Below are 25462 nucleotides of genomic sequence, written 5' to 3'. Positions count from 1 at the left end.
CAGGGCTTACTCATCCCAGGGCTGCCTGCCCACCACTAGATCTCTTGCCTCACCTCCAACACACACACACACACACACACACACACACACACACCCTGCAGCCATCACTGGGACTCTGAACATATCAGAATCACCTGGCCCCTGGCCATTTGCACTTGCTGGTCCCTCTGCCCAGAACATGTTGTCCTTTGAGCTCTGCCTGACTGTGTCCCACTGAGCCCTCCCCAAACACCCAGCTACAGCAGCCCTCATCACCTGGCTTCACTATTTCACAACACTAGGATTCTCTGAAATTATGTTCTTTTTTTCTTCTTCTTCTTCTTTTTTAACTTTCTGTGTCCCTCCTGCTAGAGCCTCAACTCTGAGGGCAAGGCTCTTTCCCTATGTTGCTCACTGCTGTGTTTCTTAGTCTCTAGGACTAAAGTCCTCACCCTTGGTAGGTTCTGGTTGTAATATTGTAATACCGCACCTTTAGGTCTTTGCCTAAATTTCGCTTTGTTCGTAAAGTCTTCCCTCAGCACACGGTTTCAAACCGCAACCTCTCCTTACGCCATCACACCTGAAGCCTCTTCCTTATTTCCTTTGTCCTCAGGTGTTTATCACCTGGGATATGTAAATATTTTACCTATTTGCCTCCTAGAGTAGAATAGCCACACTACAAGGGCAAGGATTTTTATGTCTTGTTCACAGCCTTATCTCTAGCACCTACAAAAGGAATTTCCCTGGGTGCTTGGTAAAATGGGTTGACTGAACGAATGTCTGTCTCTCTTACCAGACATAAGCCGGGGGTGGGGAGTCCTGTGTCATATTCCCCTGTGCGGTGGCAGCACCTCGCACATCCTGGCACAGCTCCCGTGACTAGGACGGGGGTCTCTTTTTCCTCCCGGACGTCCTCCAGCCATCACCCCCTGCTGCCTCCAATGTCCGGCTTTGACCCACATCAGTGTGCACCCACCTCCCCAAACAGTGCGGGTCTCAGCACAATGGCAGAAGAGGCGACTGTATGCTCTAGGTCCCTTACCAAATAATTGATTCGTCCCCTGCCAAATGAGCCGCTGGTGAGAAGGAAGAAAAGAGGGAGGAGGGAGAGGAGGACCAAGAGCAGCAGCTGCGTCATGGCCCAGAGCTGGTGGTGGTGCTCCTAAGTTCCCACCGAAATCCCTGCCTTGGCATGTGACTGCCATGTGATGGAGGCCTGGAGGGTACCTAATGAGGTGTGACTGCCCATTCCTAGGGTTGACTGGAGAGGCCGGCTGCCAGCTCCCAGATCAAAGGAACAGAGGAACAAACAGAGGGGGTGAAGTGGACGTTTTCCAGAAAGCGCCGCTGCGTCCTGAACCATTTACTATGCTCATTTGGCTGCCAGCAGAATAGTCTAGTCTGCACTGGGGCTCTGGCACTTGCAAGATCTGGGTTCCAATTCCAGCTCTGCTGACTACTGGCAGCATGATCCCGGACAGACTTTTTAACTTCTTTGAGCCTCAGCTTCCCCATCTGCAAACTGCGGGCTAGTGCGGTCATCACAGGGGTGACACGATGCTTAAATGGTGACAGCTTGAAAACTGTCACAGGCCAACCATCAAAAACAGTCTTCCTTTTTATTGTGTCACACTTGGGCTTCTCTGCTTCGGCCCAGAAGTTACACTGGTCACTTCACTGGCCAGAAGTATTCACACAGCCCAAGCTACCTGCAGGAAGGCAGTCCTTCCGGTGCCAGGGATGAAGAAAATGAAATGGGACTTGAATTCAGGGCATCGAGGCATCAGAGTCTCTGCCTTGTATTTGAGAGAAGGAGGAAACTATAGGGGTAGAGACCTCGCCTTAGAAATAAGGCTTCTGAGGGGCACCTGGGTGGCTCAGTTAAGTGTCTGACTTTGGCTCAGGTCATGATCTCATGGCTCATGAGTTCGAGCCCTTCATCGGGCTCTGTGCTGACAGTGTGGAGCCTGCTTGGGATTCTGTGTTCCGCTCTCTCTCTGCCCCTCCCCTGCTCATGCTCTCTCTCTCTCTCTCTCTCTCTCTCTCTCTCAATATAAATAAACATTAAAAATTTTTACAAAGAGGGGCGCCTGGGTGGCTCAGTCGGTTAAGCGTCCGACTTCGGCTCAGGTCATGATCTCACGGTCTGTGAGTTCGAGCCCCGCGTCGGGCTCTGTGCTGACAGCTCAGGGCCTGGTGCCTGCTTCGGATTCTGTGTCTCCCTCTCTCTCTGCCCCTCCCCTGTTCATGCTCTGTCTCTGTCTCAAAAATAAACATTAAAAAATTAAAAAAAAAAATTTACAAAGAAATAAACCTTCTGAGAGAGGGGCTCAGAGCAGAGAAAAGACTGATCAGATGGGAGGGAAAAGATTTGGTTAAATGAAGGTGGACTGGAGCTTCTGCCTTCTCAGCATTAAGGTTATTCCTCTAGGGGTGCCTGGGTGGCTCAGTAGGTGGAGCGGCTGACTTCGGCTCAGGTCAGGTCATGGTCTCACGGCTTGTCGGGCTCTGTGCTGACAGCTCAGAGCCTGGAGCCTGCTTCGGATTCTGTGTCTCGCTCTCTCTCTGCCCCTCCCCTGCTTGTGCTCTGTCTCTGTCTCTCTCTCAAAAATAAATAAACATTTAAAAACATTTTAAGATTATTCCTCTAAAACCTCCAAACGAGGAACATTTATTTTACTTTATTTTTTATTTGGGTGGGGAGGGGCAGAGCGAAAGGGAGAGGGAGAATCCCAAGCAGGCTCCACACTCAGTGTGGAGCATGACGAGAGACTCAGTCCTACAACCCTGAGATCATGACTTGAGCCAAAATCAAGAGTCGGATGCTTAACCAACTGAGCCACCCAGGTGCCCCAGAACATATTCATTCTTGAACGTCCAAATGCAGAAAACCAATGCCTCTGAATCTGCATATTAACTCCCATAAAGGAACAAAGAAACAAGTGTAAGTATTTATTACCACAGCAAGAAAGAGAGGTTCTGAAAAGCTTCTCATCTTCAAGAGACAGGGAATCAGTCAGGACTTACTTGGTTGCAAGTGAGAGAAACCCAATCTAAAGTGGTTAAGGAAAAAAAAGTGAGTTTATTGGGTTTTGTTCTGTAAAATCCCAGGGGTAGAGCTACCCGGTGGAAGGCACAGCTTGTCACAGGAGCTAAAATGAAGCCACTACCACCTGGCTCAACTCTCTGTGTTGGCTTCATTCTGAGTCCACATGGTAATAAGATGGCTGCCAATAACCACAGAGTACTGTCTCCCACGTTCAAGTTCAGTGGAAGAGAAAGCATTTCGTCTCAGTAACTCTTGGAGAAATTCTAGCCTTCATTCTGATTGGATCAAACCGGGTCATGAGTCCATCTTCAAACCCATCCGTAAAGGCAAGAACCAGCCTCATGGCCACCTGCTGAACCAATCTGTGTCGGATTTAGTGTTCTGTTGTGAATGGAGCCCATGCAACCTCATGGACTGGGAACGGAAGGGGTGGTTTCCTTAAAGGAAATCCAGGGTCACGGAAAGAAAGGATGCAATGAGTTTTTGGCAGGCAAGATCAGTAAGTGTTCTTAAACATGGCAAATGGGAATGTATAGGGGCTCACCCAGTATGCCTAATTTAAAGCAACATGAAATGTCACTGGCACAATTTTGATTTGATGTATTCAGTCTTTATTGGTTTTAATTTTTTCCAAAGTAGAAATATTCATACAATCTTTCATAAGTCACTACCAACCTCAGCTTGCTTTCTAAAGCAACGGTGTTTTGAGTGAATTCCACCTATTTAAGGAGGGTTTAGTGTTCTAGAATCAGCTTTCCCTCCACTCGGAAGGTTTCCTGCTCTGCCTGTCGATGCTCAGTCAGGAAGACAGAAACCAGTCTCGGTATTTGAAACAGGGACAATTGAAGATAGGGAAATGGTGGGACGCCTGGGTGGCTCAGCTGGTTGAGTGTCTGACTTCAGCTCAGCTTATGATCTCATGTTCCCTGATTTTGAGCCCTGCATCGGGCTCTCTGCTGTCAGCGCAGAGCCCGCTTCAGATCCTCTGTCCCCCTCTGCCCTGCTTGCGCTCTTTCAAAAATAAATAAATAAATAAATAAATAAACAAACAAACATTCACAAACAACCAAACAAAAAGATAGGGAGCCAGTCACATAGGGGATGGAGGAGCTGAGAAACACAGCAGGATGTCAAGGCCACCAGGAGATTAACAGCAACAGGAAGACATCGATGCCCCATGGCAGGAGAAACACAGTGACTGAAGTCCCTGGGGACTGCTGGAGGTGGGGGAGGGGTGGCTGTCCCAAAGGACACGGGAGGACTGCTGCCAGGAGGACCCCACCTGCGGCAGGTGTGGGGCTGGGGGAGGTGGGAAGAGGGGCAATGGCTCCTTCTCCTGCCCTCTCATCTTCAGCCCGTCCTAGATGCCAGAGGGCAAGGGAGGCTGGGAGATGTAGTCCCCAGGGATAAAGAGCGAGCAGTAGGAAGGCGCACAGGCAAATAACTGACACACCTGCCCTCCACACCCACCAGGCCGGGAGGAGTCAGTATGCTTCTAACTCTTCCCCATTTTTCACCCCTCCCACTCCTCGAGTCTGGCTTCAGGGGGCTCTATTATAGGGGGTCTTAAAGGGAGGAGTCGCACCTGCCACAAAGCTTATCATCAAGCTTAGGGATAGCGTGTTGTCCATGTTTGCAGTAAGCAGACTCTGGGAGGAACTGCATCATTTTCCTGGGGTTTTTTTTTATCATCAATATTCATGAAAATTTTGCCATGTTCACCTCCTGAAGAAAAGAAAGCCATGACTTGGTCCCAGATATATAGATAGGTCCTCTCCGGAGAACTGTGGACAATTGTGCCGTGTTTCCCCAGTGACTCAACTGGGCTTTGCCGCAAAGCTTGCTGGGAAGTTGAAGGTCATGAGCTCCCCTTCCTATGGTTAAGCCAGAGAGTGCGCAGCCCAGTCAAGGTGCAGCTCACGCAAGAGCTGCCTAACAGCAGATTGGTTCAAGGATGAGCTGCACGCTAAGCCAATCCAGTCAGAATCAGTGTTAGGATGTTGGCTGAGAAGGGGGAGACAGAGACGTTTCCTTTCTCGGGAAGGGGTGGTGTGGATTTGTGGTTAAGAGCCTGCCCTTGGGAGCAAGACAGCCTGTGTTCGAATCCCAGCTCCACCCCTTACTCTGAACTCCTGAGAAGGGTATTCAACACACCCTATTTGTAAAGTAGATTTATATATATATATATAAATATATATATTCAGTCATCTCTATACCCAACGTGGGACTCGAACTCATGACCCTGAGAGGAAGAGTCGCATGTTCTTCCAACTGAGCCAGCCAGGCACACCCCTATTTGTAAAATAAAGATAATTAGGGTACCTACGCTAAACTTGTTGTAACAATAAAATAAGCTAATATAGATAAGAAAGCACTTTGTACGGTGTGTGGAACATCAGTGCTCAAGAAGTCTGAGCTGTCACTGTTGGGTGACACCGGGAACTTATGTGGCTACTGAGAAGGAGTCCGTCCTGAGGGCCATGGAGCTGCTGGATTCAGCCAGACCTGAGGCACACACTTCCAGTTGTGACCACCAATGAATTTCCTGATCATCCGGACCAGTTTGGGTTGTTTTAGATACTGGCAGCAGGAAGAGTCCTAACTGATCCCCCCATGATGCGACCCTGGGCAAATCATGTAGCTCTCGGAGCCTCAGTTTCTTTATCCATACGATGGAACCGATAATATCTGAGAATGGAGAGAGACCTCTGTGTACCAGGTCCCTTTCTCACCACCAGGCACGAACATTTTTGTGCCTTCACATACATTCTCATCAACACTCTCTCAATGACCTCCGCCCTTGGAAAGTATTTCAATACTCCCTTCCAGTCCTTCCTATCACACCCCCACCCATGGGCACCCCAACACATACTCTCCCGCTGTATTCTTCAACCCCACTCTTCCCATCCAGCCCTCCATCCCAAGACTCGGCCCTTCCGGGACCCAGCCTCTTGGCTCACCCACCCCTACCCTGTTCCCTTCCTGCAGTTCCACTGTCCAGATAGGGCCAAACCTTCCTGCCCCAGACTGGAACAATCCCTACCAGATTTCCCCTCCCAGGAAGTGCAACAGAGGCCAGAGTCAGGAAGTGACTTTAATGTCTCAGGAGCTGGACTTTGAGCAAGATGGGGACTCTCCAGGCCCGTGGCCCCCAGGGAGGGAGGGAGGGGTGGCCGTGACCAGCCTGCATCTTTTTCTAAATCAAATGGCACCGGCGGGAACAGGTCGGGTCCTTGGAGATGCACTTCAAGCCCCACTGGCAGGGGCATATGATGTTGATGCTTCCCTTGGTCTGCGGGAGATGCGAACAAGGGTTGGGGGTCACCAAGGTAAAGGGGAGAAGGGAGTTTAAACAGCTTGGGGAGCAGGAGCAAGTGAAGGGGTGAGCAGCCCCCTGCAGCTTTGGGACCATAGACAGGTTAATGAGCTTCTTGGTTTCAGTTTCCTCATCTGTCAAAGGGGGATAATAATAGTAACCCACCTCACAGGGTGATGTGAGAACTAAATAAAACAGAGCAAGGGCCCATAAAGAAAAGACCCTCTGGCCACCTCAGCTGTCGAGTCAGGGGCCTGACCGGTTCCTTACAGCACCGGCAGCTCCCCAGACAGGGACCCGGAGGCCAGCCCATTCTTCCCAGGGAGCTCTGGGCCCGGGGCCCGACAAGAAGAGAAGAGCAGTAACATGACGTCCTGCACATTTTGCACGTCCACCAGCTCATAACCCAGCTCCAGTGAACGCTGTGGTTGCCGGGACGACCTGGTGAGCTTGTTACTTTAGCCCCATTTTACGGATGAGGAAACTAAGGCTGAGAGAGCAGAAGTGACCTGGCTGAGGAGGCAAAGACAGGGCTTGAAAAACTCAGGATTTAAACTCAGGCCCAACTCCAAAGCTACGGTCCTGCCGCTGCAGTGCTTTGCCCCTCTCCAAAAATGAGGTCATTGTGGCAAGGAGGTGGCGATCAGTAGGGAAAAGGTCTTCTCCCATCTACTTGGCCGCAGTGATGTTAGGGTAGGGAATACTCATTCAGCAAACATTCGTTGAACACCTACTGTGGGCAGATACTAAGCCCAGGGTGGGTAAGGGCTCGACCAGCCCTTGAAGAGCTCCAGCCAGTGGTGGAGGCAGACAGAAAACACGGCAAACCAGGGAGAGCCACGCTGTGCCGAGGGTATGAGCTCATGGGAGCTCCAAGCAGAGAAGGCTTCTCAGAGGAGGTGGCTGGAGGTGTACTGCAGGACCAGTAGGAGCTTGCCGGGTGGAGGAAGGGGAAAAGGCACTCCAAGCAGAGCACGAAGAAGGAGCGGCAGTCACCTGGGTTTTGTTAACCTTCCCCACCCTTCCGGCCAGAGGGGGCCGCCCCAGCCCAGAGGCTCACCTGGGGCAAGCACAGCCTGGCTACTCTGGCCTTGGGGGCACAGAGAGCACCCCTGTTGTTCAGGTCCATCAGGCAGCAGTCACTGACACACTCAGAGTGGTGGGAGCACTCAGCCCCATTCATCTGTGGGGACAACTCTTGTGTCACCAGCCCTCTCGCTGTGTGGGAAAGTGAGGGGGGATTCCTGGTGCCTTGCCAAGGCCCCCGGGGGCCAGGAAGGGAAGCCAGGAGATGATCACCGCCAGGTGCCACCCCCTCTACACCCACTCCAGCAGCACTCAGAGGAGCAGGAGAGGAAGGGGGACTGGTACCTCTCCCTCTGCCTCTCCTTTCCTGGGCCTCCCTCCCCCAGTGCTGGGGGAGCATATGCTCCCAGATCATGCTTTGGCGGGGAGGGGGGGGTGGGAAGAAAGGGAGGGAGTGAAAGATGGGGAAGGGAAGGAACAGTCATTGTGCTTAGGAGAGGGGAAGGAGGAATTAGGGCAGGTTGCTGAGGCGTGGCTGGCTGGACAAGTGGGCTCAGGGGAGAGAGGGCAGGATGCTGGTCAGAAGACCACTTTCTTTGACCTCAGGGGCCACAGGGAGGTGAAGCAGGGCTTTGACACTCTTCCGCGGACACATCAAGCTTCCAGCCCTGGGAACAAGTCCCCATTTTGGGGTGGTATCCACCCCCACCCCCCACTTCTGTCTCCAAACCCAACTGATGCCTCCTGGCTGGCCTATGATGCCACCGCCACCACCCTCTACTGTAGTGGAAGGTTCCAGACGTTCTTTGGCTCACCTTCATGAACTTCTTCTTGTTAAAGGGCCAGAACTCACCCTGGTAAGGGAGCAGGACCCCCATGAGGAGCAAGAAGGCTGTGGCCATGGGCCTGAGCATGGAGCTTGGAGGCTCAGGTCGGACTCCTGAGGAGCCACGGGGTGGGGGCGGGATGGGGGGGAAAACCCTGTGCCTAGCATGTGACCTGGTGCCCCAGGGCCCCGCCCTAGCCTAGGGGTGGAGGGTGGTGAAGTTAATGGTCACAGGCTGCTTAGGAGCTGAGGCAGAAGGGCCCGAAGCCCTTTCTAGCACGACGGAGGAGCCTCCCAGGTCCTAGGGAGCACTGCAAGGTATTCGGTGACACCCGGATTCAAGCCTTGGACAGGCTGGATTGTAGATATTAGGGGCTCTAGGGGCCTCCATATGCATTACTTCCAAACTGAAAAGAAAAAAAAGAAAAAAAACCTGTGAAATAAAATTTTTGGAAAAATTATACAAAGTTGATATACTGAAACGAAAATAGCTTTCTTCTTCTTCTTCTTCTTCTTCTTCTTCTTCTTCTTCTTCTTTGAAAATAGGTTCCTTCTTAATAGTCTCACTCTCTTTCTCTCTCTGTCCTTGGTGCCCCAAATTGTCCCCCACCCCTTATCTTTTGAAGAAGCCAGTACTCCCCGCCCCCTTCTGCTTCTCACACCCTCTCCAGGTCCAGTGTTCTCATCTGTAAGAATCAGGAGGTAAGACAAGATGGCCTCCAAGACCTAGGACTTGTGCAGTCCTAATGAGTTGTCTCAGAATTTGTCTGTGAATTGTATGAAAGTCAGGGCATGGGGGACAAAATGGAAGGGAGGAGAGAGGAAGACACAGAAAGAAGAGGGGGCTAAGGGAGAGCTGCATGTAGCAATCAGCGGAGTTTCCGGGGAGGTGAGCCTTCCTCGGGATGGCCCTCTCCATGAAACTCCCACTTGACCCCACCCTTGCCTGCTTCCCTTTTTAAAAATTTGCTCTAAGAAATTTATTTATTGGGGGAGGGGTGGGGTAAGGGGCAGAGAGAGAGGGAGGGGCAGGGAGAGAATCCCAAGCAAGCTCTGAGATGCCTGCATGGAGCCCAACCTGGGGCTTGAACCCACAAACTGCAACAAACTGAGAGGTCATGACCTGAGCTGAAATCAAGAGTTGGTTGTTTAACTGAGCCACCCAGGTGCCCCTAAAAATTTGCTCTTAAGAAGCGATATGAGGGGCACCTGGGTGACTCAGTCATTTAAGTGTCTGACTTCGTTTCAGGTCATGATCTCACTCTTCCTGAGTTGGAGCCCCACGTTAGGCTCTGTGCTGACAACTCAGAGCCTGGAACCTGTTTCAGATTGTGTCTGCTTCTCCGTGTCTGCCCCAAGCCACTTGCGCTCTCTCTCTCTCTCTCTGTCAAAAATAAACATTAAAAAAAAAAAGAAGAGATATGAGGGGCGCCTGGGTGGCTCAGTCAGTTAAACGTCAGACTTCAGCTCAGGTCGTGATCTCAAGGTTCACGAGTTCAAGCCCCAAGTTGGGCTCTGTGCTGACAGCTCAGAGACTGGAGCCTGCTTTGGATTGTGTCTTCCCCCTCTCTGCCCCTCCCCCATTCATACTCTGTCTCTCAAAAATAAACAAACGTTAAAAATTTTTTAAAAAGGACCGGTGGTATGAGAAGCCCTGCCTTGGTAGGGGGTGCTAAAGATGTAATTATGCCTCCTCCCAAACTCATATGTTGAAGCCCTGACCCCCAGTGGGATAATATATGTAGAGATGGGGACTTTGGGAGGTGGTTAGGTTTAGATGAGGTCATGAGGGGTCCCTCCTGAGGAGATTAGTGCCCTCATGAGAAGAGACACCAGAGCAGTGCTTGGCTGGCTCACTTGGTAGAGCATGCTACTCTTGATCTCAGGGTCATGAGTTCAAGACCCACGTTTGGCACAGAGATTACTTTAGACAGAGAAGGAGAAGGAGAAGGAGAAAAGACACCAGAGAGCTTGCTGTCTCTTTGTCTCTGTCATATGAGGACACAGCAAAAAATGCAGCCATCTCCAAGCCAAGAAAAGAGCCCTCACCAGAACCCAACTATGCTGACACTGTGATTTGGGGCTTCTGGTTTTCAGAACTGTGAGAAATACATCTCTGTCATTTAAGCTACCCAGTCTAGGATATTTTGTTACGGCAGCTGAGCTGACTAATATAGGGGCCTTAACTCTTTTCTCTAAGAATAACAGCTTCCATGGCACTCAAAGTTTTGGATCCACTGTCTCAATTAGCCCTATATTTGTCAGGGTAATTAACACTAGCTGTCACAACAGAGAACTCCTGAAATTTTGGTGGCTTGGCACAATAATGTTTTATTTACCACTCGTGTGAAGTCTGATATGGGACAGAAGACCTTTCTTCCATCTTGTAGCTACACCATCTGGAAGATTGGCTTCTGGGGTCATTCTGGAAGGTGGAAGAGAAAGATGGAGGAAGTATATGGACACTTAAATGCCTCAGCCAAGAGTGACATATGCCTCTTCCACTCAGTGACCATTGGCCAGAACTAGTCACATGACCTCAACCTTCTTCAAGGGAGGGGGGAAATTCAAGGGAATCCTGGAATATTTAGTGTATTCAGTCATTTCTGCTACCTCTTATCCCCATTTTACAGATGAGGAACCCAAAGATTCCCAAATCTGTGCCCAAATAACACAATTAAGTCACGGAGCCAGATATAAACCCAGGGCATTCTAGCTATTGAGCCCAAGCTCTTACAATTGTCCTGTACTGCCTTGGGTGGCCAGAAGTCTTTGTTCCCATAAAGGGATTCCTGTCATCAAGGTGTCCTCTCTCTCCAGCAGTCATGGTCTCTCACTCTCTTCAGACCCTTGTTCTTCTGCTTTGGTCAGCTAGTTACCATGAAGCTCGCCACATCTCCCAGCTCCACTGTGAACTAGAGGGGATCCCCGGGCACTAATAATTCTTTGCACAGAGTTACCTCCTTCCCTGTGGTATCTGGTTGTGCCCTTGTGAATGCTAGATAATTGGAAAAATACTGTTAACTGCCCAGGAAAGGGCAGTTTTGGAGGCAAGAGGCCAGAAGCTGTGTATCAGGATTGGCAATTTGGGGTTCTTGATCTGGGGTCCAAGGGCCCCTGGGAAGTTTATTGAAGGCCCTGAGAGGATGGTGGAGCCCCTGGAATTCTATGTGCATGGCTTAAAAAAAAATTTTAAGACATAGGGCCGCAGTTTTCCTCAGAAATGATTTAAGACTGATTCAGAAACTTCTTCTTTTTTTTTTTAAGTTTATTTTGAGAGAAAGAGTACATGTGCATGTGCGTGAGCAAGGGAAGGGCAGAGAGAGAGAATCCCAAGCAGGCTCTGCACTAACAGAGCAGAACCTGACACAAGGCTTGATCTCACGACCCTGGGATCATGACCTGAGCCCAAATCAAGAGTCGGACACTTAACTGACTGAGCCACCCAGGCGTCCCAGAACCTTCATTTTCAAGTGAGGAAACTGAGGACCAGAGAAGGAAGGGACTTCCACAAGTGACTCAGTAGAGCCAGGCCTAAACCCTGGGCTCTAGACTCCAAGTCCTGCACTCTTTCTTCTATACCAATGGCTTGTCTCCCAAATCCAGCTGGCGCTGGTCAAAGGCACATGTCCAGGACACCCGTGCAGTATGAAGGGGGGTGGGAGCCAGATCACCAGGGTTCAGAGCTGGGGTGTGGGAGTGGTTGCTGAGCCACCTGACCTTTGAGTGTGGCCACAGCCCTGCCCATTGGCCAGGGCCCAAACATGGCCACCCCAGTCTTGTATGATGAGAATGGGAGTCTGTCCAGAGCAGGGGGACACCTTGCTGGTGGACCTCCATAATCTCCCCCTGTCCCCTTTCCCTGTCCCTTCATTTCCCTCCTCTGACATCCTCCAGTATCTTTCTTCTTTCCTGCATCTTTCTGGTGGTTTCCATGACAATGTTCTCACTGGTCTACAGCAAAATGATGAAAATAAGAGTAACGTAGGGCTTTTGTTAAAAATAAATATATTTAATTTAAAGAATGAGTCTGTGTTCTGAAATCATGTCCTTCCTCCTTTTTTTGGTGTTTTTATGATACAAGGTGGAAGAGAAAGATGGAGGAAGCATACGGACACTTAAATGCCTCAGCCAAGAGTGACATATGCCTCTTCAGTTTTCCATGTCGTAGTAGTTGAATACATGTTGTGAATATATATATGCAAATTCTGTCGGTCCCCAAGGTTTTTTGGAAGTTTTATCAGTCTATGAGATCCAAAATAAAATTCTGGAGAAAACTGATGTAGTGGAAATTGTCTCTACTCAATTCATCCCTGAGGGGGCTCTCAGGATGATCTGGGGAGAACGATGAACAAGCAGGTGCCTGAAAGAGTTTGAGACCTGAAGACAGCACAACCAAAGCTTCCTAGAGAAAACAGGCAGTGGGGAATATTTGGAGGTGAAGGGGTGGAGACACCACGGTCATACATAGAACACCCAGGACAGCCCTGGATACCAGCAGAAGGGGGTAGTGCTCTTTTTCAAAGCCTTGAAGGGAGACTAGGACTCAGGCAAGCAGAGAATAAAGGCTTTCCAAGCGGGGGTCCAGAGTGAGCAAAGATTTGGAGGTAAGAATTAGCAGAGCACAGTGAGGACAAGCTGTCTGCTTGTGGAAAAAACAGAATGCAGTCAAGACAGTCAGTGCTTTGGGAAACTTGGAGGCCATGAAGGTAACCCCAGTTGAGGTGGCTCCTAAATGGAAAACTGTGCTGGTGGTGGCAACGGGGAGATGGGAGATTGCTGGTTCCTGGGGAATGGGGATGGATGTTGGCAGGCAGAAACACAGGTATGGAGAATACCCCAAGTTGTGACACATGAGGATTGCTCTAGATTCAGGAAAGGTTCCCCCCGGGACTAGGAATGAGTCATAGACATGATCCTTTAACCAGGGGCAATGCCAAAGGAAGGATACTCAGAAACATGTGCCATGGCCTCCCATCCCCCCAAAACCTTAAGCTATAATCCACAGACCATGAATTTCAATCACTTTTTTTTTTCAACTAAAAGAGATACACTTTATATTGGTATTCAGACAACCAGTAAATATTCTTAGCATCCATTCCAATTGGCTGATGTCTGTGTCATGCTGGTGGTTGAATATTTGGATTATCACCATTGCAAATGTGTGTGTGTGTGTGTGTGTGTGTGTGTGTGTGTGTGTATACGCATGTATAATGTGTGTATATGTGTATGGGACTGAAGTTTCACAAATAATACTTACATTTACTATATATGATCTGTTCTAAGATTGTTTATTCTATTCCATCTTTTAAAAATGTTGATTAGAATCCACCAAATTGAATCTGCAAAACAATTAACATGATGCATCACATCAATAAAGGACAAGAACCATATGATCCTCTCAATAGATGCAGAGAAAGCATTTCACAAAATACAGCATCTTTCTTGATAAAAACTCTCAAGAAACTAGGGATAGAAGAATCGTGCCTGAAAATCATAAAAGCCATATATGAACAATCCAATGCTAATATCATCCTCAATGGGGAAAAACTGAGAGCTTTCCCCCTAAGGTCAGGAATAAGACAGGGATGTCCACTGTCACCACTGTTATTCGACATAGTATTGGAAGTCTTAGCCTCAGCAATCAGACAATGCAAAGAAATAAAAGGCATCCAAATCAGCCAGGAGGAAGTCAAACGTTCACTCTTCGCAGATGACATAATACTCTATATGAAAAACCCAAAAGATTCCACCAAAAACAGCTAGAACTGATTCATGAATTCAGCAAAGTTGCAGGATATAAAATCAACGCACAGAAATTGGTTGCATTCCTATTCACCAACAGTGAAGCAACAGAAAGAGAAATCAAGGAATCGATCCCATTTACAATTGCACCAAAACCCATAAAATACCTAGGAATAAATCTAACAAAAGAGGTGAAAAATCTATATGCTGAAAACTATAGAAAGCTGATGAAAGAAATTGAAGAAGATACAAAAAAATGGAAAAAGATTCCATGCTCCTGGATAGGAAGAACAAATATTGTTAAAATGTCGATACTACCCAAAGCAATCTATAGATTCAATGCAAGCCCTATCAAAATAACACCAGCATTCTTCACACAGCTAGAGCAAATAATCCTAAAATTTGTATGGAACCAGAAAAGACCCCGAATAGCCAAATCAATCTTGAAAAAGAAAACCAAAGCAGGAGGCATCACAATCCCAGACTTCAAGCTATACCACAAAGCTGTAATCATCAAGACAGTATGGTACTGGCACAAGAACAGACTCAGATCAATGGAACAGAATAGAGAACCCAGAAATGGACCCACAAACGTATGGCAACTAATCTTTGACAAAGCAGGAAAGAATATCCAATGGAATAAAGACAGTCTCTTCAGCAAGTGGTGCCAGGAAAACTGGACAGCGACATGCAGAAGAATGAACCTGGACCACTTTCTTACACCGTACACAAAAATAAACTCAAAATGGATGAAATACCTAAATGTAAGACAGGAAGCCACCAAAATCCTCCAGGAGAAAGCAGGCAAAAACCTCTGTGATCTTGGCCGCAGCAACTTCTTACTCAACATGTCTCCAGAGGCAAGGGAAACAAAAGCAAAAATGAACTACTGGGACCTCATCAAAATCAAAAGCTTCTGCACAGTGAAGGAAACAATCAGCAAAACTAAAAGGCAACCGACAGAATGGGAGAAGATATTTGCAAATGACATATCAGATAAAGAGTTAGTATCCAAATCCAAAATCTACAAAGAACTTATCAAACTCAACACCCAAAAAACAAATAATCCAGTGAAGAAATGGGAAAAAGACATGAATAGACACTTCTCCAAAGAAGACATCCAGATGGCCAACCGACACATGAAAAAATGCCCAGCATCACTCATCATCAGGGAAATAGAAATACCACAATAAGATACCACCTTACACCTCTCAGAATGGCCAACATTAACAACTCAGGCAACAACAGATGTTGGCGAGGATGCGGAGAAAGAGGATCTCTTTTGCATTGTTGGTGGGAATGCAAGCTGGTGCAGCCACTCTGGAAAACGGTATGGAGGGTCCTCAAAAAATTAAAAATAGAACTACCCTATGACCCAGCAGTTACACCACTAGGCATTTATCCAAGGGATACAGGTGTGCTGTTTCCAAGGGACACATGCGCCCCCATGTTTAAAGCAGCACTATCAACAATGGCCAAAGTATGGAAAGAGCCCAAATGTCCATCGATGGATGAATGGATAAAGAAGATGTGGTGTATATATATATATATATATATATATATATATATACACACATACAATGGAACATTCCTCGGCAATCAAAAAGAATGAAATCTTGCCACTTGCAACTATGTGGATGGAACTGGAGGGTATTATGCTAAGAGAAATTAGTCAGTCAGAGAAAGACACAAATCATATGACTTCACTCATATGAGGACTTTAAGAGACAAAACAGATGGACATAAGGGAAGGGAAACAAAAATAATATAAAAATAAGGAGGGGAACAAAACAGAAGAGACTCATAAATATGGAGAACAAACTGAGGGTTACTGGAGGGGTAACCAGTGGGAGGGGGGATGGGCTAAATGGGTAAGGGGCATTAAGGAATCTACCCCTGAAATCATTGTTGCACTATATGCTAACTAATTTTGATGTAAAATTTAAAAAGAATTAAAAGAAAAAAAAGAATCCACCAAATTGATTTCACCACCCACTTGTGGTCCGCGTCAATTACTCTACCACTCTGTTGAGTCCAGCTGGTCTGACTGCCCAACTCATTGTGGACATCTCAGCAATCTCCATTTGCCCATTGATTCATTCACTCAACAAACATTTAGTGACACCTGCTCTATGGTAGGCACTTCATCATCAGGCTTCAGCTGCAGATAACAGACACAATCGTACCTATTCTAAACAGGAAGGGATGTAATACAGATAACTGAGGGCTTACAAAATCATTGAAATTCAGGACTGGAGGAGTGAGATCCAGACTGAGCCTCCAGGAATGCAACCCAACAAACACTGCAGACCTGATCTGCCAGGGAAGCTACTAACTCAGCCACCATCAGGAAGGTTAAGAGTCAGGAGGCCATTGCTACAACTGTTGGCGCAAGGAACACACACCTTAGCTGTGACCTCAGGATCAGGAAGCTGCCATCAAGATCATTGCCTGTGTCTGCTACATCTGTCCTAGCCAAAAGAGAGAATGTCTCCCACACAAATACCTCTGCCCCATTTAACCCCATTCACGTTAGTTCTCAGGCAGCGTGTGTGATCAGTGGTACCAAAATCACATCTGGGGTCCTGGGTGTGATAGTCTAATGTTTCGCTTTCCAGCCTGGCTATATAGGAAGACACACCAGGACAAGGTGGAACAGAAGCTACACAAGCCAGCCGACAGCAGCCCCGCTCCGCCAAAATGTCTGGAGGTGACCCCGGTTACCTGGATGGTGTGAAGGTAGGTTTCTACTTCCTGTCTGAAAACTTTTCAGTTTTTACAGCTGCACGTCACTTTGACTGACAACCTATGCTTTTTATTTCTCTGCTTCTTTTTCATATATATTTAATGTGTTAGGTTTTTTAAAATCATAAATTCATTGGCCAGGGTTTTTCCTCTCTTCTGGGAATTTGGGTGGGGGGGCGGGAAGTGTCATGCCCCACAACCTTCCCCTTTACCAACTGCACTGTTTTTATGCACCCATCCTGGCCTACTCTCTGGCAGGTGAGTGGAAGCTCCTTTTTTACTTTCTTCGAGCAACAATCAAGAGAGACTGTTCCTTCCCTCTGCTCTCTGCCATCATCAGCCTTGCTCACCGTAACTTGAACTTGCCCATCCCCTCTAGCCTTCCATGGTAATCATAAAACAATCCCTAAAAACAGTTGCTTCACAGATAAAAGATGATATCTTCCTCTTGCGGAAACTGAGGCAAGGGATGGTCCTGGGAAAGATGGGCAGGTAGATGAGCTCGCCTCCCCTTTCTGTGTCCTTTGATGGACCAAACTCACTCTCCCCACTGGTACCTAGCTCTGTGCTCACCTGCCAGCACCTATTTAAGAGGATACAGTAAGAGCACTCAGAGCTCAATAACCGTTTGTCTCATAAATAAACTGTAAAACAAATCACTGGTGGTGTCATCTCGTTACCAAGACAGGGCTGTAGGGTATACAAATAGGTTTAGCCATGGTAAAATAAACCACAGAATAAATGGCTTAATGTCAGATAGAGGTTTATTTCTCTTGCATGTAATGTTCCCGGCGTACATAGTCCAGGGCTGATATGGCATCTCCACAGCCTCAGTGGTCCAGGCTGCTTTAATTTCGATGCTCTGGCCTCTGCGGGTATTGTTTTCATCAACCTGATCCAAGATTGCTTACCAAGCTGTTTCTATTTCAGACAGTGGGATGGAGGGTGGGGGAAGACAGGGCCTGAGTCCTCCCTTTAAGGACTCTTCCATTCCGATGACCAGTTGTCGTCACATGGCCACACCTAGCTGCAAGGGAAGCTGGGAAATGCAGTGTCTGTTCTAGGCAGCCATGTGGTCTGATAACAATGAGGAATGGCTGCAGTCTAGCAGTCTATGTTGTATGTGTATGTGCCAGAGGTATGCCTACTAATTCCATAAGGTGCATTCCCGCTCAGGCCCAAGAGTCCTGCCTCTAATCTCCTTAATCATGCAGTCTCCATTCCACACCCTCTCTGCTCCCTGGACTCACATTTGACTCCAGCATCCCCCGGAATATAAGTACACAGGGTGATAGGAGAATGCAGAGGTCCTACAGTGAGGATTCATTTCCCTTTGTCATTCTTTGTCAGCTCAGACTGACAGTGCTGGGCCAAACACAGTGGCCCACATGTACACACTTTGGAAACAACAAATGCTCGCCAGCCATGTGCCCAGAAGACATCACTGGAGCTCTGTAGCTAGTCTGGATGATTTCCAGCCTTAGGAAATAGGATTCGTTACACAGTGCCTCTTCCCCACCTGCCAATAACGTGACCTGGGGTACTTCCAGCCTCAGGGAATTTCCTATAAGGTTTCACCCAGGGCTCAAATCTGAGGAATCAGTTCACTCCCTTGGAAGTAGCTGAGGTTCTCACACTTGCTCTGGTGGCTTAGACCTTCTGGTGCTCTCTACAGAACACCAGGAAATGGCAAAAGATGTAATCCAAGTTCATGAACCCCGCTCTCTTTCTCTGCCTTCCTTCCCTCTTCTCACTCTGTTGTACATATCTAGGTCACTGCTTCTCAGACAACAATACATAAACTATTTTAAGAAATCACATTTCCATGCTTTTCTATTATTATTTGTTTGCTCCATGCTCATTCATTTTGAAACGTGTTACTCTTCAGCCGATAAGCTGTAGCAAGTGCCAAACACTTAGGAGAAAAATACCTACTCACTTAACTCTTTCCTCCACTTAGTTTCGGCTATGGGACTCCTGGCCCAACTCATGGAAAAGAGGTGTTTTAACGTGGCAATGACTGTGAAACCCTGGGAGAGTGGGGTTTAGAGGAGAGGAAGGCAGTAGAGGGGAAGAGGGACCTCCCAGGCTGGGTTGTGGATTTACCAAATGACTCGGTAGGCCAGTGTCATGGAGGAGGAAAGCTCTCTCTCCACTCACTTCTTATTCCTCTCAAAGGAAACCATACATGTTCCAGGACATTCTGATGGCCATAGTTTCTTGTAGGCAGGGATCACAGGCATTAATAAGGTCCCACACCTGAGTGTACCGTTGTGGATTTTTGTTCTCATTTTAATTCTGAAAGAAGAGAAACCACCCAGTGACTGGTCCCATGAAACAGTCATTTGTTGTATTTGTTTCCTATTGTTGTATAACAAATTACCCCAAAGCTTAGTGGCTTAACACATCATTTCTTAGTTCACAGTCTCTGTGTGTCAGGAATCCAATCACAGTGTAGCTGGGTCCTCTGGTTCTGGGTCCCTCACAAGGCTCCAGTCAAGGTGTTGGCTGGGGCTGTGGTCATCTTCAGGCTCGACTGGGGTGGATCTGCTTCCAAGCTTCCTCAAGTGGTGGTTGACAGGTTTTGGCTCCTTGCAGGATCTTGGACTGACAGACTCGGTTCTTCACAGACTTTGGCCCGAGTCCGGCCAGGGTTCCTTGCCATGTAGTCCTCTCCATAAAGACAACTCACAGCATGGCAGCTGGCTTCATGAGCACAAGCAAGTGAAAGGCAAGAGAGAATGGAAGCAAGATGGAAGTCATAGTCTTTTGTAAACTAATCTAAAGAGTAACAGTCTCTTGGGGTCCCTGTGTGGCTCAGTCAGTTAAGTGTCCGACTGCTGATTTCTGCTCAGGTCATGATCATATCGTTCCTGAGATCAAGCCCCACACTGGGCTCTGTGCTGCCAGTGTGGAGCCCACTTCTCTCTCTCAAAAATAAAGTTTTAAATATTTTTTTAACGTTTATTTATTTTTGAGACAGAAAGAGACAGAGCATGAACAGGGGAGGGGCAGAGAGAGAGGGAGACACAGAATCTGAAACAGGCTCCAGGCTCTGAGCTGTCAGCACAGAGCCCGACGCGGGGCTCGAACTCACGGACCGTGAGATCATGACCTGAGCCGAAGTCGGATGCTTAACCGACCAAGCCACCCAGGCGCCCCTCAAAAATACAGTTTTAAAAATAACAGTCTCTTCCTTTGCCACCTTCTGTTGGTTAGAAGCAAGTCACTAAGTCCAGATTACATTCAAGGGAGGCAGATTATAGAAGGGTATATTTAGGAGTGGGGATCATTGGGGTTATTTTATTTATTTATGTATTTTTAATTTTTATTTTTTTAAAGATGCCTTTGAGTATCTTTTTTGAAAAGTTTATTAATCTTTATTTATTTTTGAGAGAGAGACAGAGTGTGAGCAGGGGAGGAGCAGAGAGAGAGGGAGACACAGAATCCAAAGCAGGCTCTAGGGTCTGAGCTGTCAGCACAGAGCCCGACGCAGGGCTTGAACTCACAAACTGTGAGATCATGACCTGAGCCGAAGTCAGACTCTCAACCAACTGAGCCACCCAGGTGCCCCTGGGGTTATTTTAGAAGGCTGTCAACCACACTTGCCATCTATTACTATTGGCATAAAAGTTATATTTGCTGGGACATCTGGATGGCTCAGTTGGTTATGTGTCCAACTCTTGATTTCAGCTCAGGTCATGATCTTGCTGTTTTGGGGATTGAGGCCCATGTTGGGCTCCACACTGGGTGTGGAGCCTGCTTGGGATTCTCTCTCCCTCTCTCTCTGTCCCTCCCCCACTCTTTCTCTCTCTCAAAATAAACATTTAAAAAAATTTTAATGTTTATTTTTTTGAAAGAATAAGACAGAGCACAAGGTTGGGGGGGGGGTGCGGCGCAGAGAGAGAGGGAGACACAGAATCCAAAGCAGGCTCCAGGCTCTGAGCTGTCAGCACAGAGCCCGACGTGGGGCTCGAACTCACAAACTGTGAGATCATGACCTGAACTGAATGAAGTCGGATGCTTAACTGACTGAGCCACCCAGGTGCCCCAATAAATAAACAATCTTTAAAGCTTTATTTGCTGGTGATAAAAGGATTCCTATTTCACAAAAGAGAAATCAATCTCTCTCCTCTCTCTTTTTTGTTTCTTTACTCATAACAGTGACTCTGGAGTTCTTATTGCTTTGGGCTCAGGGAGCAGGCTGGTGGCAACGTGAGTTAAGAGAGAAGGAGAGGTTCTGCTTTAAGTCTTAGGACAAAGCCAGGGACTCCAGCTCCATTTGCTTGAGAACACTGTGCTGGGATCTTGCTGGAAGTCATCTCATGGAGACAGCTGAAATTCCCTGATCTCTGCCTCCTTTAGGAAATCAGGAGTAATTGGCAGTCTGGCTCGCTAACTATCATCTACCAGCAAGCCAGCCCCTACATAGTCCCATCCGAGGGAAACTGATTGGTTTCCCTTTTGGTAAAATTCTCCGCATTCCTTCCCTCTTCTCATTCTATTGTATGTATCTAGGCCACTGCATCTCAGACAACAATACATAAGCTATTTTAAGAAATCACATTTTTAAAAACATTTTCCTATTATTATTTCTTTGCTTCTTGCTCATTCATTTTGAAAGCTGTTGCTCATCCGCAGAGAAGCTGTAGCAGGTGCCACACGTTTCTCACCCTGGAAAGCTCTTTCCTCTTTCCTCTCCCCGCCCTCTCCTCTCCGGAGATCCAAGGCAAGCCTCTCACTTCTATGAAGCCTTCTCAGAATCAACTGAAAAGATGGGAAGAGATGTTTCCTTGGAAATGTAATTGCCTGCAGGTGAAAGACGTCTGCAGGTAAGGAAACAAGCTAAACATCTGGAAGGAAAGCTGAGAGAAGGGATAAGGTGGCAGCTATGAATTATGAAATTTCCCTTCTCCTTGGAAGAGAACCTCTGTAGGGGGAGACAGATGCATCCCGCTGCTAAGCACACAGTAGGTGTTCCATTAGTCCTTTTTGATTAATGCCTTCTGCGGTGGTTCTTCAGTGTTCACAAATTCTCTACCACTCCTCCCTTCAAAAGGCAGAGCCTAATTCTCCCTTCCTTAAATGTGGGCTGGATCAGCGAACGACTTGTAATGAATAGAATATGGTGGACTGATAATGTATGACTTCAAGTTAGGTCAGAAAGGGTACTGCAGTTTTTGCCCTGCTTTCTCTTGGATGATCCACTCTAGGAGAAGCCAGCTGCTATGCCACTAGGACTCTCAAGCATCTCTGTGGAGACGGACAAACTGAGGTCTTCTGCCAACAGCCAGCATCAACTTGCCAGCCAAATAAATGAGCCATCTTGGAAGTGGATCCTCCAGCCCCAGTCAAGCCTTCAGATAATTGCAGCCCTGGCCAAAAGTTTGACTGCAACCATACCTTGACTGGATCCGAACCACCCAGCTAAGATGCTTCAGAATCGCCATGAGAGATAACAAATGCTTGCTGATGTTTTAAATTGCTAAGGGGGAGGGATCTGGAGAGATCCAGCAGGAGGAAAAGGGTTTTGTTTTCTGGATCAAGTGCGCTCAGCTGGCAAGCTCCTACAGTGCAAACAGCTTCACCCCTGCCCAGTCGCTAGAGTGACCAGCAACGCCAGTAGCTAGGAGCTTCTCCTGACACTGACCCCTGTGGGCAGTAATGTAAGCAGAGCGCCTCCACCTCCAGGAGCATTTGCAGATTCTCCAGCACCCAGTACCCGCTGTGCGTGTGGCTTCTCCAGCACGAGGCTCCTAGATCACGCATGAGCTCCCTAGCATCAGGCTTCTGCAGTCCATAGAGGCCAGCAGCACCCAGCGGGCAGCAGCTTCCCCTGTACCCTGCCCAGGCAGTTTTCTGGCCTTTGGTTTGGCAGCCCCCCGTGAAGAACTTTCCTTGGCATCCTAGAGGGCAGATCTCTGGCAAGTTTCACTCTCATGACAGTACAGTGACTTTTCTGACATCTGGCAAGCCATAGGCTATGTACTCAACAAGGTCTGGAATTCAGCTGTAGTGGGGGATGCGGATGCCTCTTCCTTGGGTGCTCTTTCCTCGACCTCAGCCATGGGGGGTAGGGGTTACTCCTATATCTACTATATCTACTATTCATGTATTCTGTACCCTTTACTCACCAATTCTTTTGTTACTCTAATCACCTGGGGTAATAATTATATTAAAATGTCCCCGTTCAAGTTACTGTGGGGTTTCTCTCTCTTGATCAGACCCAGATTGAGACATTGCATTTTGTCATAGTTTGTTACACAGCAACAAATAACCAATACACCCCTCCCCATCTCATTGCCCATTGCCAACTCCCCTGTTATTACCATCAGCCAATTGTTACCATGCACCTACGCAGAGCAGGCTCTTCCTTCAAGGTTTTTATCAGGAGTCATATATGACCTACTGCAAAAAGAACAAAGTTTTTAACAAAGCTTTAATTAGCCAAATGCCAGATATAAGGATCAGACGTGAAGGGCTGCAGGAAGCAGCAAAGGCTTGTTGGAGAAAGCTCTAGGCTGCAGTAGGGTGTCACCCAACTCTGATGACTCTAGAGGACACAGCCCAGTAGAAAGGAAAGAGAAGAGCATTGTAGGTAGGGGGAACATTGTATCAACAGCCTAGAGGCAAGACCCCATGCAGTAGAAGTAGGGCAGCAGTGACTAGTTCACTCCAGTTTGGCTGGTGAAGAGATTTGACATGGTAGGCTGGTGGCAAGCCAGGTGACCAGATCATGAAGGTCCTTGAATACAAAGCTAATTCGTTTGGCACCATCATGTAAAAAAGAGGTCCGGTGACCATATCTTTGAGGGCAAAACTCAACCTACTTTTGTTGTCAATACAATTATACTTGTCAGATCACGAGACTTAGCTTTGGAGCTGAGAAAAAGTTCACCATGACAGTTGGGAACCTGTGAATGTGTTTGAGGATGATGCAGTGTGGGGTTCTGAAATTAGCCTGGAGTGTGTAGGGTCAAAGAGAATGGAGACCAGAATTAGAAAACTCAGAATTCCCAATGTAGGGAATAGGATAGCAGCAGTGGAAAATGAAGAACTGGGTAGATGTGGGATGTTCTGAATGGTTGGCTGGATGTGGTGGACAGAGGTTGAAGGTGATGCCCAGTACTTAGCTGGTGACATAGGAACAGAGGGAGCTGGCTGAGGAGTGGGTAGGATGATGTTGGCTTTTGACAGGTTCCACTGGGGTCACTGTAGTGTATCCAAGAAGCAGGAAGGAGCAGCCCTCAGGCCTGCACTCAGGAGAGAGACAAGGGCTGATGATTCAGATCTGGTAGTGATGTCCACTCAGAGGTGACAAGTCAGACTTTGGGAGATGGTGATGAGGATGGTCCCCAAGTAGGAACCGGCTCTCTGATCAGCCCATCCTCATCAACAACCCTCCTCCCACCCCCACTGACCCAAGAGATGAGGTCCTGGGTCGGGAATTCAGTGGGGACACATTTCCCCAAGTATTCAGTCCTAAACAGACCCCTAAAAGCCAAAAGCACTATCTTCCTCAACTGCCACAGATTCTGGATTAGAATCCAGAGTCCGCTCTCATGGGGCTCAGGCCAAGGAATATGAAAGCAAAAAGCTTGAGTCTAGGAGGCTCTAACCCTATTTCTGCCCCAGATCAGTCTTGAAACCTTGAGCAAATCACTTTTCCTCTTTGGGTTTGTTTTTTCTTTCAGCAAAATGCCAGAGTTGGCCTTAGACTAGACTGTGGTCCTGCCCCTAAGAACACTGGGGTTCTTTAGCTGGGCCAACATGTTCTTCCTCCTAAATCAAGTAGTAGCAGATAGAACGACTCCAATTTTAGGGTTTTCTCCCATAACGTTTTCTCTTTTTTTAATGTTCATTTATTTTTGAGAGAAAGGGTGACAGAGCATGAGTGGGGGAGGGACAGAGAGCGAGGGAGACACAGAATCCGAAGCAGGCTCCAGGCTCTAAGCTGTCAGCACAGAATCTGATGTGGGGATCAAACTCATGAACCATGAGACCGTGACCTGAGCCACAGTCAGACCCTCAACCGACTGAGCCACCCAGGTGCCCCCCGTAATGTTTTCTTAAACCATTAACAACCACTACTGCTTGTTTTCCAGAATAACACAGGTAACACAATGAATGAACACATGGGAAATGCACTATCTGGGAATTCTGAAAATAGGTGATCATATTTGGTTTGACAGTCTTCTTGTTTCTGGAGACTACACGGTTATGGTTTTATATTATTCACATAATCACTCTGGTTTCTAAAGCTAAGTTCTAGTGGCATTTCAGGGTGCTTCTTAGAGAGTTCTGGGACTCCCCGGTGCCTGCAACCCAAAGAGACTGGTCTGCAGACACATAGGACTCAATGCTCTCTAGAACCTTTCCAGTGTCAATCTTTCACTCTCTCAATCTTCGATCTTTGGTGAATACCCTTCTCGTGCAGAACATTGTGTCTTACATTCACTAACTCACACATCCCCCACGTAATCCTCTCAACAGCCTCAGGAGATAAGTTCTCTCATTATATAGATTATTATATATGTCATTTTATAGGTGAAGGGACTGAGGCTCACATGGGGTACATGGCTTGCCTAAAGTCACACAATCAGTACGTGACAGAGCTGTATTTGAACCTGAGAGTCTGATTCCAGAGCTCTCACTCTTCTAATACACCTGCAGTCTCTGTCATTAATGCTTTTTCCACCAAATATTTTCAGTTCTTGGACACATAGTAAGACTGATCTCCCCCACCCTCTATGGCTAGTGAAGTGCGAGCATCATT

At 47.6% G+C, this 25462-nt stretch overlaps 1 protein-coding gene across 1 annotated transcript; it reads right to left on the bottom strand.

The window, feature by feature from the left end:
- Positions 1-6224: 6224 nt before the first annotated feature.
- On the bottom strand, positions 6225-8284 carry CLPSL2 (colipase like 2). Its single transcript, XM_042985279.1, has 3 exons — positions 8186-8284; positions 7405-7527; positions 6225-6320 (listed from the first exon to the last, which is right to left on the bottom strand). Exons 1-3 carry the CDS (start codon positions 8282-8284, stop codon positions 6225-6227), a joined length of 318 nt encoding a protein of 105 aa, XP_042841213.1.
- Positions 8285-25462: the final 17178 nt, after the last annotated feature.

Source organism: Panthera tigris, chromosome B2 (genome assembly GCF_018350195.1).
Source record: "Panthera tigris isolate Pti1 chromosome B2, P.tigris_Pti1_mat1.1, whole genome shotgun sequence".
NCBI classification, from domain to species: Eukaryota; Metazoa; Chordata; class Mammalia; order Carnivora; family Felidae; genus Panthera; species Panthera tigris.
This window is presented reverse-complemented; position numbering and strand designations above follow the sequence as displayed.